A 20,790-nucleotide genomic window follows, 5' to 3' on the forward strand; every position below is an offset into this window, starting at 1 on the left:
GGGAAAAAAAAACTCACCTGTGAATTTAGTAATACCACACGAATGATCCTTTCCCTGAGCACTTCTCTGGCTATATTTCTAACTTCATGTGAAATGATCCAACCAGACTACGATCCCTTAGCACATCAAGGACCACCACCTCTGCAAATAATGTCTGAAAGGAACAGTGCTTGGCCCAAGGACTGAGACCACCAGAGATAAGTGGTATTAGGCCAGGGCTCACGTAACCCTGCTCGCACTCTCATTTTCAGAAGTTGGGTGCATATTTTTTCAAACATTGACTTTTTCTGCAAAGTTGCAGAGAAGGCAAATGACAGCTAAGAGCATCCAAAGAATCCCTGTTCCAGCAGGATTTTCTCTCTTGAGCATATACAGAGTTGGCAGAAAACTTGTAATTTTATCTTCAGGAGGTGTAAGTTCAAAAACCTCAAAGAAGGAAAACATAATTTAAAAACATGCTTCAGCATTACTGTTATATATGGCAGGTTCTGTAACAGAATTTACTCCAGGGGAATTGGCAGGGGCTGTCCGGAACAGACACAATTCTTCACAGCTTCAGTACCTCCTCTTCAGAGCTGAGACTGGGTCAGACTTCAGAGTCATGCCAAATCCAGGCAGCTGCTGCTGTCCTAGCAGAGCTTTGTAACCACACACAGATCACCTCTGGCTGGGGGCTGACTGAAGCAGAAGCCCTGGGTGACCACCTCTGTGAGTGGTTCAACTTGCTCAGGTTGTAGGGGTACTGCACCTGGGCAGCCCAGGAGAACTCAAATGCCAGACACAGAAAACACAGGCAGATGGAATATGCATTTTAAATGGCACATCAGCAGACAGAGAGGGTGAACATGCTGTAGAGATGTTAGAGCTGTGGGAGGAAGTAGAGGACAAGCACAGGACAGGTGTGGAAGTGATACAGCCAGCTAGAAGGACAGCTTACCTGCCAAGATGGAACAGAGAGAGGGGGATAAAGAGTAAGGGCAGGGGACTGGAGTGAGAAACTACTCTGAATAGTCACAAAGAAACTGCTCAGGTATTTTTTTTTTATTTTTTGCTCTTTCTGGCCAGAGGTAGAAGCTTCAGGAGCTGAGCAGACTTCACCTTCAGACAAGCTTTCTTGTAACCATCATTCCAAAAGAAGAAAAATACAAAAGCCTTCAAAAATTCAGACTAAATGTGTCTCAGGTATTATATTTTTAACAAACAAATTAGCCTCTCCTCTCACACTTGGATATCAAAGAGAGTATACACCAAAGCGTTAAGAGAAATAGTTTTAATTCCCACTGTTTCTCCTTTGCATCTTATTCCTGAGCAGATCCAGCTGAGAAAGGAGGCAAGGAAATACACTGATTAACAGTAAACATGCCACCTTAAAAGCTGACTCCACATGGGCAAAACCAAGAGACCAGCAGCTGGAGACAGCAAGAATGTTTTGTGCTATGAAAAGAAAAGGTATGTGGGATGTGGAGGGACCTGAAATCTTTCTTTCCTACCCCCAGATCAGTGATTCTAAACAGATCTTGACTGCAACAGTACTTAAAAGGAAGGTGAAGCCAGTTACAGTGACATCTAATATCTAGAGTTTAACGTAGACACGGTGTCATATGGCAAAATCAAACAGAACTGTTTTCTCTCAAAAACAGACTGAGCTCAGCTGTTCTTTCTTCAGTAAAAGCCTCATTGCTTGGCTTCTGACAGTGAGTCGAGACAACATCCCAGGGAGAAAGGAGCATGTCCAAAGTGACACAGGAATGAGGTCTCCTCCAAAATTGCTTCCTACTCTGAGTCTGGGAGAGGGTTCAGATCATTGATTATCCTGATCTTACCTTCTCTGGGCGCTGCTTCTGGGAGGACTTTCCCCCTTTTCTCTAATTCACTCTCTAGCTCCTGGATTCTCTCCAGAGCTTCTTCCAGCCTCTTCTCAAAATCTTCAGATATCTGCTCTGCATTCTGAGCACGGATTTCTGTTTCTCTGAAACAAAGAAGCAAAGATGATGCTGAAACCTGAAATCTAAGCAAATGCTGGCAGGATACTTAAAAGAAAGATTTAGAAAGCTGAACTGGGATTGAACAACTCTATAAAATACAGTTATGGTTTCAGAGAAGGGCATTGTTAAAAGAGCTTTAGAAGAGCTGTAAGAGATTGGGGACTTCATGGCACATCTACGTAAGCCCAGCTTAGTAAATTCATTTTAAACTCAGCATTTGCTAACGAAGTATGAGATACTAATCTTCAATGTGCAAGGATAAATAGAGGGCTTAGTCAATTCTATCAGCCATGCTAATGGAGCAGGCTTAGCCTGGATAATGCAAAAGCATGGAAGAAACAAGGAATGTAATGCAGAGTGCCCAAGCCTGCCTGAGCATGGAAAAAGTCATTACCAAGCACAGCCCTCAACACGATTCTGCACAATGTCATGCGGGTGCCTCTTCATTTTGTTTGCCACACTCAGGCAAAGCATTGCATGGCTGTACCTACCATGCTTCCAGGCACTAGCAGGCCCTGAAAGCACTCAGCTGCATTCACATAGCAACTCGTACATGCTAACAGGACTCCAACTGTTAAGAAGTCCCATAGAAAACCATCATGAGAATCTTGGCTATGAGTACACAAAGCAAATATCTGTACCCATATGGACAGCTGACAGTAGCTCTGATTCCAGAGTGAAAAGTATTACATTTTTAATAACATCACAATCAGTGGCCTGAGAATCAGAAGAGAAGGAAACCCAAAGCTAAGCCAACAGAGGTGGCTGAAGCAGCACAGGCAGAGATGAAATCCTGCCCTGCTTACCGTTCCAGAGTAGGACCAGTACTCATAGAAGCTGTGCTTGCAAACGTTCCAGCAGTGCCAGGGCTTCAAACTCCTTCTGAGAAAAGGGAGTTGATGACTTGCTGGCAGTCATCTCCCTCTGGTTGGGAAGAATAAAACCTTCCGTAAGTGAATGTGAAACCAGCAGTGCTGTATTTCATCTACAATATAGTTTGGCTGGACATTGCTACTGTCTGTGCATGGTCCCAGTGCAGACAAGAGCTCAGTGTCAGTAAATCATGTAAAACCAGAAGCTAAGTCAAGCATTCTATTTTGATTGGATCTGTGTATTGACATTAAAAGTTGACTAAAATTACATTCTGATTCTGACCTGAATATCTCACTGGCATTTAGTCTTGGTTGCACGGTTACCCATGCATTCGCTGGGTTACAGATGTTGGAGGCATCTATAGCCTGACTAGGAGTGAAGTAACTAACAACCAATAATCAGAGAAGAAAAAAAGGGGCAGCTCCTCAAATCGTCCAGCAGGCATAAGTTAGTTTTCTTCCCTGGATGAACAGAACCTGGTCTTTCTGGACTTCCATTAAAAGACTACTACTCTAAGCTTAGGAAGGTTACCATGATTTCCAGACATTCATTTGTTGCAAACAAAATGAAGTCCATACAGACACACTCCTGAGTCTCCCACTGTCACCCTGCTCTAGCTGCCTGCCTCTAAAGCACTGAGAGCAAGGCACTTAGCAATACAGCATACTTCAGGAGTAGAACCGTTCACTGACAGTTCACTAAAGCTCCACAACTTGTGTACATCTAGGCTCTACTAGAGGTTTGACTAGCCAGGAAAGGACTTTAATGGCAAGAGTAGAGGAATGAGTGAGAACACCAGCACCTTTCACTCACGCAGCAGGTCCGATACAAATGTTAAACAGTGTCTGACAACAGAGTCTGCATAGACAACTAAAACCCAGCTCCAGATCTCCACCAGACATACTTAAAATGTTAGTGTTCCCTACCCCTGTAACTGAAATGATGTCTGACTTCAGGGACTTCAGGTGGATGTTGGAGCTTTGTCCTACATATCTGATCACGTCTACAGTAGCTTCATCGCCTTCACTCCTACCATCTGTACCAGCACCTGGTTTGCCCCTAAGAAAGAAAATGAACAAGAAATAGAAGAAATATCACTAGCTCAGTGAAATTCAGGGCAGATGAAAGGCCGTGTTTCACATCACGTGCACCAAGCAATGAAAACCTGACTCTGCCGGAAAGCAGCATACTGCTGCTACCTGTGTAAAAACAATTTTCTCCTTTACCATTAATGTGTCTTCCTCTGTTATTGGTTTCTTTTTGCTTTTGACATCATCAGCTTCAAGCCCTTGAGCTGAAGAAATGATAGTGTCCTTAAGCTTCAATTGCAATTCCTGTAAAGCACCATAATGATTTGGTTAGCACCAGGTCCCCTTTGTCCATCCAAAGAACCCAGGCAAAATGACTGGCCTCTGATTTTCTCTTGCCCATGTTTAGACTCAGACTTGATATATTTCATAAGCAGGACCCACTGTGGCATATCTACTTTTTACCCATCATTGCATAGAGAAAAATATAGGCAGCACATAGCCTACAGCAGGGGCAGTACACTGTAGTACTGACATACCAGTCATGAGTACACAGTTACTTATGATTAACAGCACTCTGCTTGAGGGCTGAATTGAGAGCTGATGCAAACCATTTATTCACGATTATAGATCTAAAACTATTTCCTCATCATGCAAATTTAGGTTGTTATGTATGGCACTACATCCATGCCAGGCCAGCTGTCTATAAAACACATAATTGTCACAGGCAGTGTCAGACACCCATCTGGCCACGTGAAGAATTAACTAGAAGTTCAATTTGATCTGGGAAAGCCAACCACAGGAATTCCAGCTGAAGTCCACACCAAAGCATACTATGAAGCAAAAGCTAGCAGGGCACCACGGTGAACTGTTTTACCAGTGCAGTAATACCTCCTACCTTCAGTTTTGCCTCAGTAATACCCTCACAAGAAGCACAATGATTTTTAACCAGTTTACAGCCTTCAAAGCTTTAGCTGCAGCTTTGAGTACATGTAGGTCTATGTTCAATCTTCTCTCAAACTGAATCATAGCTGCTTCACTTAGAAAAAAAGCAGAGCTTCATTCAAACTGGTTCAACTTAGACCAGCAAATGCAGTCAGTATATACCTCTGATCCAAAGGGGTTTCTCAGTTCCTCTAAATGCAGAAAGGAGACTTTGATCTCTGAAAGGAGAAAGCTACACACTTGAATCCAATTAGAGCTCTCAGTCTGAGAAGAAATAACAGAAAAGAGGAGTTATTAAAAAAAAGATCTGTGATCATCATCATTCAGTTAGTTAATTAATCCCATCTTTCTATCTTTATCTGTTCCAGGGACATGCATGGGCCTTTCTGTTCACACCTCCCAGAGGAAATGGAAGACATATCTCCAAGCTTTCAGACATGGACTAATCACTCAACTCCTTCAACAAGCTCCACCTCAGGTCAGCACAGAACATCTCTGTTAGACCACTGCCCCACACAGTGTGGGGAGAAGTGAAGGAAAATCCAAAGGCTTATTTTTCACTCGCTAAGCTAACACAGAGCAGAAACGCAAGTATTCCAGTCCCTGCAAAGAAGCCTCTTAAATTCCTTATAACAGTCTCATCTATCCCATGCTCAATGCAGTGTTGGGCTTTAGGAAGGGTCTACATCTCATGTTCCTAAAGCACAGACAAAGCTTGGCTAAACACTGAAGATGACAGTAGTAGAAATTAGCAGAAAAATAAATGTACGTGCTATCATGCTCCCTTCATTGCTTCAAATGAAGATGCCATCATCAATGTATACTTTGAGTAAGAGCTCAAGTATAGAGTTAAGGAGGCAGAAGGTAGGCCAGCTGACAACAGTATACTTCAAAGTCTGTATAATGGTACATGGCACCCAACACCTCCAGAAACTCCTAAGTGCTGCTCAAATCTCATGGCTCTGACAAGCTCTAAACTAGAGGTGAATCTACTGTCATTCATATGGAATAAAACTAGCAAGATATCCTGAAATGAGATAAGGGAAATATTAAAACCAAATATGACTCGGGTTTATCTGCTTTTCACTTCTGTGGAGTCAGTAGGAAATTTGAGTGTAGCTCACTGGAGCGGCAAGGGTGTTCCTCCTTGAAAACCACCACGACTATTTTTCTCTACCTTTCACAAAGCATACGTGGTCTCATCTAGGTACAGACCTAGACAGTTGCAAACACAGTCACCTTTTACCTTGAGCTTATCCAGCTCCTCTAGCTCAAAATCAGCTTCTGAGTCCTTCTCCAACTGCTTCTTCCAAACGATTGCGCTGACCATCTCATAGCAGCAGCTGCAAAGATGGAGAATGTCAGTGACATTGCAGGAGTGCCCTCAAATGCTTTATGCCTTTCAGTCAGCATCCTGTTGCTGTCAGCAAGATGCATGAGCTTCTATATAATGAGTATAAACTTCTTCACTAGAGAGCAATCCTCACCTGCACCACTCGCACAACCTCCCTGTCAGCTTGTTTGTGCCTGTACTGTACTAGCCCATAGAGGAAATATGAACACAGATGCTGAATTAGGTGCAGGCTTTGCTCCAGGTGACCTGGACTGCAGTCTCACTGCCTGTACTGCTTTACATCCTCCAGAATTTATACTCTGGAGAATAAACAGAGCTCACACAGTTACAGATGCCAGCATGTTTTATAGCAGTACCAGGTATAAAGCCGATACTGCCATTCTCTTTAGATGTGCCTGTCTTACTTGGCTCCCTCCAAATTCCACTAAGGCCCAGTTAGGACCTGGGAAAAGATCTAAGGAAAATAAAATTGATAAGATGTGTTGCCCTACAGGATCTCTTGGCACACTACACATTTTTCTATGACAAGCCTCCCTTAGTTAAACCTGAAATCCCCTATTCGTACCTGATTATAGAACCAGACAGCCCACACATCTTGGCAGCCAGCTCTTCTGCTTCTCCCTGTAGCTTATGAGCACTCTGAAGCCTGAGTTCCTCATCCGTCTCTGAGTCCTGCTGCTGGGGACACTCGCAGCACAAGCGATCCGCTATCACACATCGCAGCAAATTCACCACCCACAGGGTCAAGTTTCTGTGCAGTTCAGTCACCTGCACAAAACATCAGAGCAAACCTAAACCTGCAACAAATGATCTTATAAGATTTCTTAATCCCATCTTTCTATCTTTATCTGGTGCATTTCACTCAAGCCAGCGTTCTACCCTAACTCAAGCTGCAAGCTGACCTAATAACAGAAACATTTACTCTTGCTGGCTTTTTTTTCCATTAATTCCCATTACCAACAGATATTTTCCTACTGTGAGTCTGCCTTTCTGCAAGTGCTTGCTCAGCAACACGAGCTCTTTATCAGCTGTGGCATTCTTATCCACATTTCTGCAACAAACCTAAAATCACACAGTGTGCTCGTAAAGCATTTAAAAACACATAGTGAGAACCTCACTACACACACACAACACAAACAAAACAAAAACAGAGAGCTAGCAGCCAAAACAGCCCTCTGAACAGGAAATATCTACATGATTCCAGAGGAAAACTTGCTAGAGATAAGCAAGACAAAATTCTGTCTGTGTGCTGTTTAGTGCGCTATTTTTAGTAGAGTCTTGATGTGCTGGAAGTCTCCCCTGGCTGGAAGACGAAAGCCACAACTCCAACAAGAAAGAAGGTGTTAAAGGAGAAGTATTCCTCACACAGCTGTGGTCTGTCTGGACCAAAACTAGAGGAAAGAGCAAATCCTAAGTGCAGTGCTTTACTTGCTTCCACTTACTTCTTCATTAAGATGTGTGGTGCTCTTCTCAACCTCAGCATTCATGGACAAAATCCATTGCTGAATCATCTTAAAAAAAGTCTCTAGGTACCATCCTTAAAAACAAACACATGAAAAAAAGAAACCAGAGACGAAGAGGCATATAGTGCACCAGAGCCAAGGATCTCCTGTCTCAAAGACACCTTTGCTTCCCAGCTCAAGGAAAACAACGCTGAGCACCCCAGAGGCTGGTGACATGGCACAGGCAGTCTTATTAACACTATGGTTGTGGGCGAGCTTGTCATTTGCAAATAATCTGACATACACGTTATGCATGTGCTCTGCAAATGCTTTATTTCCTGATGATATTTACCAAAGACAGTAGAGCACGATGCCCTCACAGATCTGCCTGTAAATTAAGCACAAATTGTGTTTTTCCTTCAAATGTCAAGATCTCCAAGCAGGTGGCGTTCTGAGAAAGGCAGCGATGTTCCAGGAGTGATATTGTAGCTACCAACTGTCTTCACAGATATTGCCAAATCACAGCAAATGGCCAAATCACAGCAAACGAAAGGCAGCCACCAATCACTTTCACACTTCATCTGATCACAGTTACCCCACTGCCAGTTTCTTGTGCCAGAGTCCCCACAAAACGTTTTTCTTCTCTTATGTATGTGGTTCAGTGTATAAGGAACAATTAACACCTCTGTCCTTACGGGAAACGTGGCTCCATATCATTTTCAGCTTCATGCAACTGGCTGGATCCTATGATGTTCATTAATGCATCCACTTGTGCCAGCCATGAAGGAATCACGTGATAAAATGCCTGCAGTTCAGTTTCACGTGTGCCAGAACCTCGCTTTAGCTTTTGTGCCTTGAATAACCAATCTTCCGTACTTCTCACCAGGACTGTCAAACATCTAGCTGTGCCTGAAGGGGAAGAAAATATGAACCTTTAATTACATTCTTGTAGCCAACAAAAACAAAGCTCAGAGTCCTTTGCCAAGAGGGATGAACAGCCTACGTGGGATCTGGCTATACTTAGTACTTAGAACAAACTGTTTAGTAAGCACTGAATTAAAAGCAAGTTGAAAGAAAATCTCCTTGATGCGAAGCCGACTTTCCTTCTTGCCCTGGCAGATTTGACTCCCTCGTCACATAAAAGGATGTGACAGCTTAATAGAACTCATTTATAAAAAGCTCTGTAGTTCTCTTCAAAAGAGTTACAATATACAAAGATATGCAAAATGTTCTGGATAAGACAGTAAATCACATGTCCCATTCACTCATCTGACATATGCTGATGGATATTCTTTGGTTGTTGAGAACACGCTTGAAGTTAACAATGATTGCTCCTGATGTCCAGTGTCGAGTCTTTAAATCCTGCTAAGGTCCTGCCCTCCATCACAACCTGTTCCAAACATAACACGTTACACATGTGGAGGTGACTACAACTTTTGAAACATTTTAATGACTCAATTTCTCCACTGTACTGCTGTGGTATGGAACTGGTTAACTCCTGCTGTGGACCAGCAGCCATGCAATGAAGCAACGTTGGGACGTTCAGACCAGTAAGAACAGGAAGAAGTTACCCTCCACAGGTTGGATGGCATCAGAACACACTGTGGAAGCCCCACAACTAGACAGGCTAACCTGATCTTAGCAGATTATAAAATTACAGAGCAGGAATGAGTCCAAGCAATTGAAAATACACTGCCCTGTATGAAGGTAGAGAATACCTTCGCTGTGAGCCAGTTCCCTAAACCTCTCTTAAAATAAGTTAAGCCTCCTTTTTCTGGGCTTTACTGATGGAAGCAATTTGGTATCAGATGTCAGCCCTGTGCCACCTAACTCTTGGTTCAGATCACTAATAAATATGAAAACTTCTGCCAAACCTGCTTTTTGCCATACTGATATACGGTCAATTGTGTCCCTGCTTTTTTCTCCTTCTTTCACTTTTGAAATGAGAACTGCTACAAGTATTTACTTCCATCAGCTGTCTTTTAGGTTGGACAGACTTAGAGTCTCATCTCCTTTGGCTGAAATAGAACATGCAGCATGAGATAACGTAGGAAAAAGCATAGGGTAACCTTATGAAAGACTGAGATGACAGAATGAGAGGCAGCTTAGCAAACATGAGCAGCAGTTCTAGACAGAACATATTCAGTTCAGCCTGCTAAAAGGAAATACAATGATTAAAAAACACCAGAAATGAAACAATTCTGAAATCAGAAACAAGTCAAGTCCTATGAGAGGCAAAGGTTGAAAAAGTTAGCTGCAAACTAGCTGACAAATGTTTGTTATCTTACACATAGCATGATAACTTCGTATCAGCAAGAAAAATTTATTTGCATGATTTATTATCAGTATAAATCAATAGCTAAATTTAGGTTACTTCATCTTAACAATAAGGTAATAAAAAAAAAGTATTACCCTCTGAAACAGTATTATCAGGTTAATGAACTCTAAAGTGACATTTAGCTTTAAAACATGAACACCTATTCTTTTATTGCACATTGGCTTTCTTTTCCACACACTATCCACCTAATCACAAACTACACACACTCTGAACCTAACACACAGCCTTATTTGTACTGCATTTTCCTTTGATTGTATTGCTCTGCATTTCAGATTCCAGATATTCTTTGTGTATGCAACTGTGAGTCAGGTGTCTCAGGGTGTGTACACCCAATGTTTTTGGTTAGTAAAATATAAGTGGGGATCAGACTTCAGCTTCAGAAAAATTCAGTGCGGATTATACCAACTGGTCCTTTACTACCTGCTACTTCCCTGGCATACCCAAAGAAAGACTGAACTGCAAAAGTGGTGATTTTATAGCATTATTTCCACTTATCCTTATGTTATATTGCTGATAGAGTTCACATGCACTTCGGTTTATTTCTTCCAGGGCAGAGTGCTGTGGAGGCAGTGCTCTTGTCAAGTCCCGATGTCGATTCAGCACTGTTTCTCCTAGCTCTGTCCAGTGCTCCTGTATCCTGGCAGCACTCCTGAGACTTTCAGTCTCGGCTAGATGGGCCTCCCCTCCATACAGCTGTATGTCTTCCTTCAGCATCTGAAAGAAAACCAACAAGATTACTGCACCCCAAAAGCTGGACCACCCCTTGGCTGCAGTGGAAACATTGGAAATCAGGTAAGAGAATGATGAGGATGAAGATGTCATAGTAAGTACAATAAGTTGGAAACCCCATGAGGATGAAATTGTGAATGCTTCTATGCAGTCATATAATTTGTCAATCACCAGAACTGGCAATCAGTGCTCAAACATGTGCAAGTCTAATGGCTGAGCTGCAGTATTGGTCAGTTACAACTTTTCATGCGTAGACTCTTGGTTGAAGCTTCAGAACAAAGAATTTCAGTTGATACGTTTTCCATTCACATTTGCAATGGGCATAGATCCTGACAGCGAGCTAGCTTACAAGCAGTAATTTGCTGAACAGATACATCTCAGTAGTTTGTCCAACCCCCAGAAATCTTACATTTATTAAGAGCTTCATGTCTTCTAAGATTTCATCCAATAGCTCTTCTTTCATCTGAAGGGAACTAAGCAGAGAAAAAGAAGGGATGAGAGCTGAGAGAAAAAAAAATCCTTGAGCAGTTTATGTAAAACCAAATACCGTATGCATGCCAGGTTTGTGATACAAATTATAACTTGGAAAAAAAAAGCCAAAAGCACCAAGTCCTACTTAGCTGGTGATTTTTGTTCACTCACTCAACATAGTACAAACAGCTGTAGTTAGGAAAATCAGTTATTAGCAAGTGAGTGAAATACGTAAAATGACATTTTTAGTGCACACACTATGTGCATTTCTGCATTTCTCCTTAATTTAACATATGATGGACTAACAAAACATCTGCTAAATATACATTAACATGCAAAAAGTCTTTGGATTTGGAACCTCGTGTGTCTTACAGCCTCATTTCGTTTCTGTACCGCTCTACTGAAGAATTAATGCACGCCACGAGAGTTAAAATGAACCAAACTAAAGAATTGTCGTAGCAATCACATCTGCAAAAAGGGAACTCTGGCTCATAGGAGAGGATAAAACCCTTGCTTTGTTGGAGTCAGCAGTAACCTCCCCACTAAATACAACCACAAACCTTCAGCGCCCATTAAGGACCCAATTATCAAAATAAACACGTCAACCATAAAAAGCAGAGCAGTGAGGGATATGAAAATTGCAGATTGTAACAAATCTCACAGCACCTGAGAGTCAGGAAGTCTGCATGCTCTGACTGGCTGTCACGAGCCTATAGTTGGAGGGAAAGGATAACTACTCCCAGTTCCTGAGGCCACTCACAAGTTACTGTGACGGCCCTGAAGCCACTTGTTGAGGCTTCAGCACACAGTTTGCAGTTTCTCCTTGCTGGACTCCTCCAATGCCCTATCTCTGCTCCAACACGACCTAATATTCCTTTGAACTGCTTAATCTCCTCCTGTAATTCAGCAAGGTCTCTCAGATCCTGCAGCCATTGGATAGGAAAACAAATGTTGTGACTAGAAGGAGTTCTCCCTCCAGTCCAGGTATTTTGGCATGTACCTATATATCAGAGATCTGGGAAATTTCTGTAATTCCACAGCACAGCCTCACAACCCCTTTGATGCAGGACTAAGCTCAACCTCCCCAGGCATTCCCAAAGTGAACAGTTGACTCTCTGCTGCTTGTGTGCTATATAGAGACCATGCAACTGCATACCTCCAAGGACAAAATTTCACTAACCTGGATCTGCTTGGGTTTTATGGCAGTGGAGCAAGGAGAGGGAAGGATAACACAAAGAAGGAAGAAGAGGAAAAGAAAAGCTTAAGGTAAAGAGGATATGGAGTAATGAGAAAGGGAACTGGAAAGACAGTGAGCTAATTCAAGTTTTAATGCCCGTTTTAATAAAGACTAGATCAAGATTTGAAAGTTCTAGTAACACCAACAGTACTGAATGCTTTACTGACTATCAGAAGGCCACGTACACCACACACACAGACACTTTCAACAGCACCCATGGCAGAAGAGCCCTACCTTTGAGGCCAAAAGGACTACAAAATGCTTGAGAACTTGGGTCAGAGCCTTCCCTCCAACACGGAGCCTGAGAACCAGTGTGAGCTGGTTTCTTTCTATTATCTGAAAGAAACACTATTTGCACTGTTGTCCTTTGAGAGGAGGTGCAGAGTTAACCAAGAAAATGAAATTTTGTGAAGCTTATGGAATCTGACTACAGTATTGCAAGTTATGGGAAAATAGGAAACTTTTCAGTCAAATCCATCTCCTAATGGAAATGTTCATTCCACAGTTGATCCTGCACAGAATCTGGAGGTCTGCACTAAAAACGCTGTGCCAATCAGCTGGAGCAAACAAAAACAAAACATGAAATACAACAGTCCTCAGTAAATCAGGACAAGAGATGTGTTAGTACCCAAGTACATGAAATAGAAACATCTATCTCCTAGGGGTGAGATTTGCTCTTGGAACAAGTCTGCCTGCTGTGATGGTCTATACCTTGCAGAGTATCACTGACCTCCTGTACCTACCTTCAGAGCCAGGTCGCATGCAGCTGAGCTCCAAATGTCTCTCTCTTGGGCTACCACCAGAACTTGATCTTCCAGCCTTCTCCTCTGTGTCTCCTCCTAGAGACAACGATGTCTGTGCATGTTTCTTACTCATATTTACTGCGTTCCTCCCAATTCCTAAGACGTTTCCTCTCCCTCTTTCCTTCCTCAGTCACCTTCCCCTTGACTCTAGCTGCTACAACACCGTGGTGTTGATGTCCTCACACCAGGTTTCCAATCAGTACTCTTACAAACCCCTCTTGGATCTAGACTAACTGTTTTCTTCAGGACACAATATTCCTGTAAGCAAATCCCAAACACTCAACACAGATCTGATACCAGCCACCTGAATAGTCATTTCTCTGTGGGTTTTTTTGGCACCTGAAGATGTCTACAGGCCCCTTACAAGTTCCAAGCTGCAGGCTCTACTTGACTATGAGCTTACCAGCTGTGAATGCGGAGTGAAGAGGATTCCAGCACCCGAGCAACAAATGCAAATTCTATGATTTAAAACTAGAAATATTTTAGACAGCTTCCTGTTCCGTTGAGTTCAGCATTTATAGAAAAATAATGGTGTTTGTCACAAAGAGCCAAGCTCTCTTCCTCAGAAGGAAATCAGTCCTTAAGTCTTTTTACCAACAACGCCAGGGGAATGATACCAGCATGCTGCAGAGAGCATGCTCAACTGTGGCCCCTGTAGCTGTGACTCAGATTAGAAACACGATAACCTGCTCCTAGGGAAGGAAGATTTGAAAACAGCAAAACCAGTATGCTAAGCCTAGTGCATTGAGATAGTTTTTCAGGATTCAGACCTGGCCAGCTGTGCAACACGCTCCTTAAAACAGAGTAGCTCTTCTGTAGTATGGCTGTAAGAGCCATCATCCTTTGGTAGAGTGTCTTCATCCGCTGAGGAATACGCTCCAGGAGATCCACATACCTCTGCCTTCAGTAAAAAAGAGTAAAATGGACATTTTCTTGAGAACGAAGATCTGAAAAACCATTCCTTCCACTGCCCAGGAACGAATTTAGAGGGCAAACTTCTGACTGCTTGGACTTGGGATATAAAAGACTCTGGAACAACGTAATCGCTACAAATAATGGTAATATGTGTGCGAGGTGAAAAAGAGCACGACAACCCCAACTGTGAGAACAGTTCCAGCTATCCCATACTCAAAAGCTTCCATTGAACTTCACACCCGTAAGGTGCTCACACTGTCAAGTGTTGTGACAGTGCCACTGCAGCGGGCTCAAGCTCCCAGTTATGTAACAGAGGTTTGTTAGCACTGTTAACTAGGCAGGGCAATCCTATTTCACTTCTGGCATCAGACACTATGCCAGTGACATTGCGACAGACTAACTCTGTTGGGCAGTGACATTAAGAAAGATCTGCAATAGCTAATGCTGCTCCTGAGAGGATGCTGCCATAAATCGAGAGGGAGATTAAGGGTGCTTGGCAAATGGTGACCTGAGTTTAGAAAGCAGCTGTCCTCTCTCCACGCAGTCCACGCTGACCTGCCGAATCAGCTCATGGAAAACTATGTTGTAAATGTTCTGCTCTGCGTTCATCAGCTCCAGCATGTTGTGCAGCTGGCAAAACAGACGAGACAAACACCAGCCTTGAAGAACCTGGCAAATCTACCTCTCCATCAGCTGAGATCAACACAGATCACTAAAATCTTTACAATCTCATCTCCCTATTGAAGAGGTAAAGGGGAAGAGAAAGAACCATCCTGCATACGTTCTTCTTCAAATTTGTTAGGTGCTGTCCTCCCATCAGCATCTGTGGGAGCTTTCCTGCTGAGTCCATCAGGAGCTGATATTGAAGCACTGCTATATACTTTTTCCAAACTACTTTGTCCATTTAAACCTTCTCCATTACTGCACAAGAATGACAGACAGTAAGTCCAAGCAAAGAACGGAGGGTTTTTTGACATCTGTTTTGGCAAATGAATGCTTCCATAGATCCATTTTTAAACACAGCAGCCTGCCCGCTAGTGAGATGAGATAGCCACTGCTTTACTACCTCCATACTAATGCCAGGTGTATCCCCTCCTGGCATTTGTGCCAGAGATACAGCTGTTGCACCAGCAAGCTAACTGCTTGTTCCTCAAGGATCAAAGTCAAACAGAAGCTCTCACTTATGGCAGCACCTACAGACAGATGGCTTGGGCAGAAAGTAACTGCTTGGAGGCATCTTAAGCTCTAAAAGCTAGAAAAAGTGATATCATTTTTCTGCGTATGACTGAGTTATCCACCTGTGAAGGTCCTGTTATTCCAATCAGCTCATCCACTCCAGCTTTTTCCAACATGCTGTCCATTGCCTCCATCAGTTGTATGACCTTTAACCTCCCAGAAGGTTTCCTGACAGACCAGAAAGAAACACATCATTATCATAATATGCCATGCAGAATATTTTCCAACAAAACAGAATTCAAACAGCTGTGTGGTGCTTTGGTTTTTTTTTTCTTCCCAGTAACAGCTTGATGGTACATACATGGGTGGGAACACACGTAGTTTCTTTTTACTGTCTTCAAGCAGAGTTGTGTATTTACTGAAAAAAAATTATAAAAACTGGATTACAAAGCATCCTTCCAATGCTAGCTAAGGAATCCTGCTCTCTAATTCAATCTCTACACCCCACGTACAAGATGGTCACAGTAAGTTAGGGCAAAAAGTGCCTATGGGGTTGTTCTCAGCAGGAGTATCCAGAACCTAAAGTGAGAGTCAGATCTCCCGAAGCTGTTCATCCAGCTGATACATCAGCAGGAGCTCCTTCTTGCCACCAATGGCAAATCTCATAGGAGCATTGGAGATACCCAGTAGCCTTTTGGAGTAAAGCTAGGTACATTAAATTCCAAACTTGCAGCCTGAAAAACCAAAAATCCCAAACAAACAAACCAACCCACACCAGAACAATCAGTTTCAAGATGTTAGCAGGCCTTTATGAGCTCCAGGGAGAACATGAACTACCCTGAGCCTGCCCAGCTTTGCTGCAGAAAGCAATTCTAGAAGGTAGGAAGAAAGACAAGAACAATCAAAACCATTAACAACTTAAAAAACACGCCAAGTTCCAAAAGCTCCCTTGAGAGATCAAAAAAGACTTCAGCTTCTGCACTTGTGTTCAACTGCAGAAAAAAAAATAGAAGCAGTAATAGCACACAGGAAATTCTCCTTTACCCTTCCCAAAGGGCTAGAGGTGCATGGTTAATAGAACAAATAATGCCAGATAGAACTGTAGCCGAGATATTTTTACAGATGGTATAGTTAGAAAGATTATCATGATGGAAAGAGACAATCAAAATAAAGGAGAGCCGTGCCCTAGGTTCACAGCAGGAAACTCCCAAGGGGCCATCTCCAGAAAGAGAGCCTTCCCCAGTGGTGGTCAGCCCTTAATGGGGTCTGGGAGAGGTGCAGCCAGACTGCACCCCTTCTGCTCACACAGTGCATCGCCTTCACCTGTGCTCCTGCAGCTGCCTCAGTGCTCACCTCAGGTGCTCCATCAGTGGTTCAGGCCGTGATTCAACAGTTCCCATACAAGAGGCAAAGAAAAGTAGCTGCCATTGTTCTGGTGGGTTGACTGCAGCCCTGCCATTAGTGCGAGGTTTATAACACTACCATTTTTATTTTTAGCTCTCCTTCATTGTTCCAATGTTCTCAGCCTATTAGTACTTTACCCCTCCATTCTGAACAGTGGAAGCTTTACAGCTTGAAGACAAATCCTGGTAAACCAGAAAGCACTTACTCATCGAAGTACTTCAAGGGCAAAACTCCCTGGTTTCTCACAGTATGAAACTCCTTGGGAACCAGACTGTCTGCTAGGGTTGCTTGCTAGGGATAGAAAAGAGAGAGCATTAAACATCAGCATAGAAGATAGCATGCAAATTTCCAGTTCCTTGCCAGAGATGGCACTGTTTTGGCAAAATGGAGAGTGAAGCTCAGAGTGACTTTTTCTGGTGCTTTTCTCTCCCCCACTCTGTGTAATTAGAGCACAACAGAAACAGTCCACATGTGGAAAAAAGATTAAAAGAATTAACACTGAACTGCAGTGGGGAGCAGGGGGGTGTGAACTGAAGGGAGAAATGAATTTTGGGATCAGGGTAAAACACTAAAATTGTTTTGGTTCAGAAATCACACCAAACTGCAACCCATGGCAGCACTGGGGGTGTATGTGAAGAATTCCCTTCTCCCACTTAACAATATGCACAGGGAAATAAATGAAGAGCAGCACTCACAGAAGTACTTGAGACTGTACCACTGCTTTGTTCCTGAGCGCTCTGAGAAGAAGAGCTTTTGAGAGCCACTGTTTTCTTATCTTCTCGGCTAGTCACAACATCACACAAGTAAGAATCATCCCTGAAACAAAGGGAAAGAGCTTGTACCCTGACCCAGAAGACAGGCAACCTACCGTTCTCTTGCTACTGGCCTCTTCCAGGTCAAAAAGACCAACGAGGTAACACTTGTTAGGCAGATTAATCTCACGTTGCCTATCACTGGCCAGAAAAACTGTTTTTCAGGCCTGCTGTCAATGCCTCACCACATACATACCCAATATGTAAAGGAGCAAAGTGTTTTTCAACTCTCAGTGCTATTTAAGTAACGCTTATTTACAAAGAAGTGTAAAGCTATTCCCTGCTAAGTCCATTAAAGCCAGAAGAGCTTCTTTTCTTAATCCTGGATCAGAGTATGCCAGTGAGCCTGGGATCCATTGGAAGAATGCTTCCAAGAAGAGATGATTTAACACCACTTTTTATTTATTATTCCTGGAGCATCTTTCCCCTGAATTTCTCCCAGATAAACTCAGTTGGGATAGCTGATCCATTCATCCAACCTCATTAGGCAGCACAGCTACTCCCCAGTAGAAAAACCAATGGAAAGACCTAGCTGCATTTCTAGCACTAATATCTTTCCATCCCTGTCAACTCCTTATCCCTTCTTTGCCTACCTTCCAGCGCCTGTCAAGCTGACAGGGTGGTCTGTCAGGTGTCTGAACTTGCTCCCACGATTAGGATAATGCCAAAGCCGATCTGGGGTTTGCAGGCAGCCCTGCAGACAAAGCACACGTGGCTGTCACTTCTTAGCCAGAAATGTGCCAAGGAATGGGAGAGGTCAGAACCACTGTCTAAACAAGCTCCGTGTAATTATTTCTATCTTGGGGCTAAAGAAACCAGCATGGACGGAGCAGTCGCTGCGAGGGGTTCGCAGCAGCACTTGGGTGCAAGCACGTTCACCACTTTGCAGGCATTGGAAGATGGTGCTTTGGATCCGTATCAAATGGCGTGACCAGAGAAGTGATGTAACACAAGTTTATCTAACCAGGTCGACACCCTTCTCTTTCACCAACACACTGAAGACGTGCCCCTCTGAACAAAAAAAAAAAAGAAAAAAAGCAGAAGATGGGAATACTTACCCTGAAGCCCACTGTGTTTTTTGGTTTTTGGTGGGACTGTAAATAGCCTGGGCTGCCAAGAGAACTGCTAGCACAGGTCAGGGCTCGGAAAATCTCTTCTGGAGCAAAACCATACCCTGGGGAGGAAGAAACAGGCCTGATGTGGTCAAGCATCCTCGATGCACCCTGTAACAAAGGGATCCCTGGAAAGCAATGTGGCAGAGCTCACTTATTCCACTGATAAAAGAGGAAGCAAACGCCAGCATAAAAATAGAGGGCTGAGAAGAACTGTGAGGAGTTGCCTACTCCCATATCCCAAAGCAGGATCAGCTCTCTCAAACACCATCAGCTAACCCCATTTTCAGCAGCTACTGACTCTTTGGCAAAGCCTAGAGCAAGTTACCTCCAAACTATGGGGGACAGAGGCACTGGATGCACAACTGCAGAGCTGTCAGGTACACATCCAGCAAAGGGATGCTGTAAGCAGCTCAAGTTTGCCCGTTTATGTAAAACCCTCCTTGAGGATTTCTACCAAGTGACTTCCTACAAAAACATTAACTAGCAATTGCCTTAATGACGGCAAAACTTAACTTCCCCCAGGAGAGCACCCTGACGTTAGAAGGAACCCAAAAAGATGCAATCCTCTGAGACGTGTCCAACCCCAGCCCCACCTGAGTGATCCTTGCTGACAGATCCATGCTCATTTTCCTTCCTTCTGCCTTCAGCCCAGGAGCTGGCACTCCACTGGTGGGCATGGTGAAGAGGTGCTTGGGCTTTTTATGCTTAACCAAGGAAGCTTTCAGTAACAGCCTACAAACAGAGTCCAATCCACCTTTGTGCTTCACGGGGTTAATACCTTTTTGTGTTGTTATTTATTGGGGGAAAAAAAAGAGCTTCTGCTGCTAGGCAGCTCAGATAGGAAGAAGTGCCTGCTGCTTGAGTTGCAGTGAGGAACAGCCAGCAAGCAGCTCTACCAAGAGCAACACTCAAAGTACCCTCCTACTTGTTATCTACTTGAACTCATGACAATGCATTCCATAACTGACATGGCATCAACTTGATTCATTAATTTCATAACCCCACAGACCCTCACACAAAGCCCACCCTTCGCCTATCCTTGCTTTTTGCTTATCCTTGCTCTTTGTAGTTACTCTTTGACCTCCTTATCAGCTGTCTCCTTCTGTACTGCGGCCTCCAGTTTACTAACAGCATTTCTTTGGCTGCATATGACTGTTTGTGTACGTATAACCAAAGAAAAAATGTGGCAACATTTCCAATAGGTGGAAACACTGCAGTGGTCTCCTCCCACTCCTCTTTAAGACCAGTGCTTGGCAGTACACTGTATTCTCACCAGGAAGGATGAGAGCATTGATTAATGGTGGTGTTCTGCAGCTGCAACAGCTCGAGGACACAGAAAAGACTCGACTTCAAGCACGTGGTGTGCAGCTGGAAAATAGCACATTACGTTCCTGGCACACAAACCCTTTTCAGGCCCAAAGTGAAGGCAGGGATCACCAACACGATGTACATCTTGGCAGCTGCTCTGATTTAATACGGGTTAAGGTGGGAGAGGCTAGAAACTCTAGTCTGTTCCAAGAGCTACAAGCCCTTTCCCCGTGCTCCTCTGCAGCTCTTCCTCAGCTCCAAGGACATCCCCTCCTCTAACAGAGGGGCTGGGTGCAGTTACAGCCACCAGTTGCAGCCCGTTGCAGACCAGCAGCTCCCAAGTATTCCAGCTCCCACGCTGCACAGGGAGCAGCAGAGCCCCCCACGTGCCTGCCAGCTAGCAGCAGCCAGCCAGCTCCTCCCTGACTCCACGGCTATGGAAACAGCACTGCTATCCCTGCATTCTGGAAGCAGCCTCCCCCAGCAGCTCCCCTCCCAGGACAACCCCACACACCTCACCCCAGCCCCGCTCCCCTTCGCCCTCTTCTGCCACACCCTCATCCCAAACCGATCCCAGGAAATAAACAGGCCAAGGCAGTTTTGTTTTTCCTCCTCTAATAGGAAAATATATTTCAACTGCTGTAATCCAGTAGATCATAAACGGCTCCTCTGCATGACAGAACACGGCACAGGCTGCATATCCATGGGACTGCTGGGACACGGGGCCAGCAGGTGGCTGCTGTGCAGTCCTCTCCTTGCACACTTCCCTGCCACGCCACCACGGTGGAAGAGACAGCAACGGCTTCTTCACCCTGGATGGGGGAGTTGGCCTGGCTGCGAGCACCAGAAAGGACA

General features: G+C 43.9%; 1 protein-coding gene across 1 annotated transcript; it reads right to left on the bottom strand.

Moving 5' to 3' along the window:
• Positions 1 to 427: 427 nt before the first annotated feature.
• AXDND1 (axonemal dynein light chain domain containing 1) lies at positions 428 to 19,304 on the bottom strand. The gene is given in 28 exon segments (XM_065746961.1): positions 428 to 1,116; positions 1,806 to 1,967; positions 2,792 to 2,909; positions 3,785 to 3,912; positions 4,054 to 4,192; positions 4,994 to 5,095; positions 6,078 to 6,174; positions 6,751 to 6,953; positions 7,628 to 7,705; positions 7,707 to 7,722; positions 8,323 to 8,537; positions 10,446 to 10,679; positions 11,104 to 11,167; positions 11,926 to 12,004; positions 12,007 to 12,088; positions 12,637 to 12,738; positions 13,146 to 13,257; positions 13,976 to 14,033; positions 14,036 to 14,106; positions 14,629 to 14,750; positions 15,419 to 15,524; positions 15,658 to 15,714; positions 16,906 to 16,991; positions 17,396 to 17,516; positions 18,106 to 18,206; positions 18,571 to 18,752; positions 18,953 to 18,959; positions 19,221 to 19,304. Coding segments are annotated over 28 exon segments (3,183 nt in total). The 3' UTR covers positions 428 to 859.
• Positions 19,305 to 20,790: the final 1,486 nt, after the last annotated feature.

Source organism: Cyrtonyx montezumae, unplaced genomic scaffold (assembly GCF_038088225.1).
Source record: "Cyrtonyx montezumae isolate F1298 unplaced genomic scaffold, pur_monq_1.0 scaffold_1, whole genome shotgun sequence".
NCBI classification, from domain to species: Eukaryota; Metazoa; Chordata; class Aves; order Galliformes; family Odontophoridae; genus Cyrtonyx; species Cyrtonyx montezumae.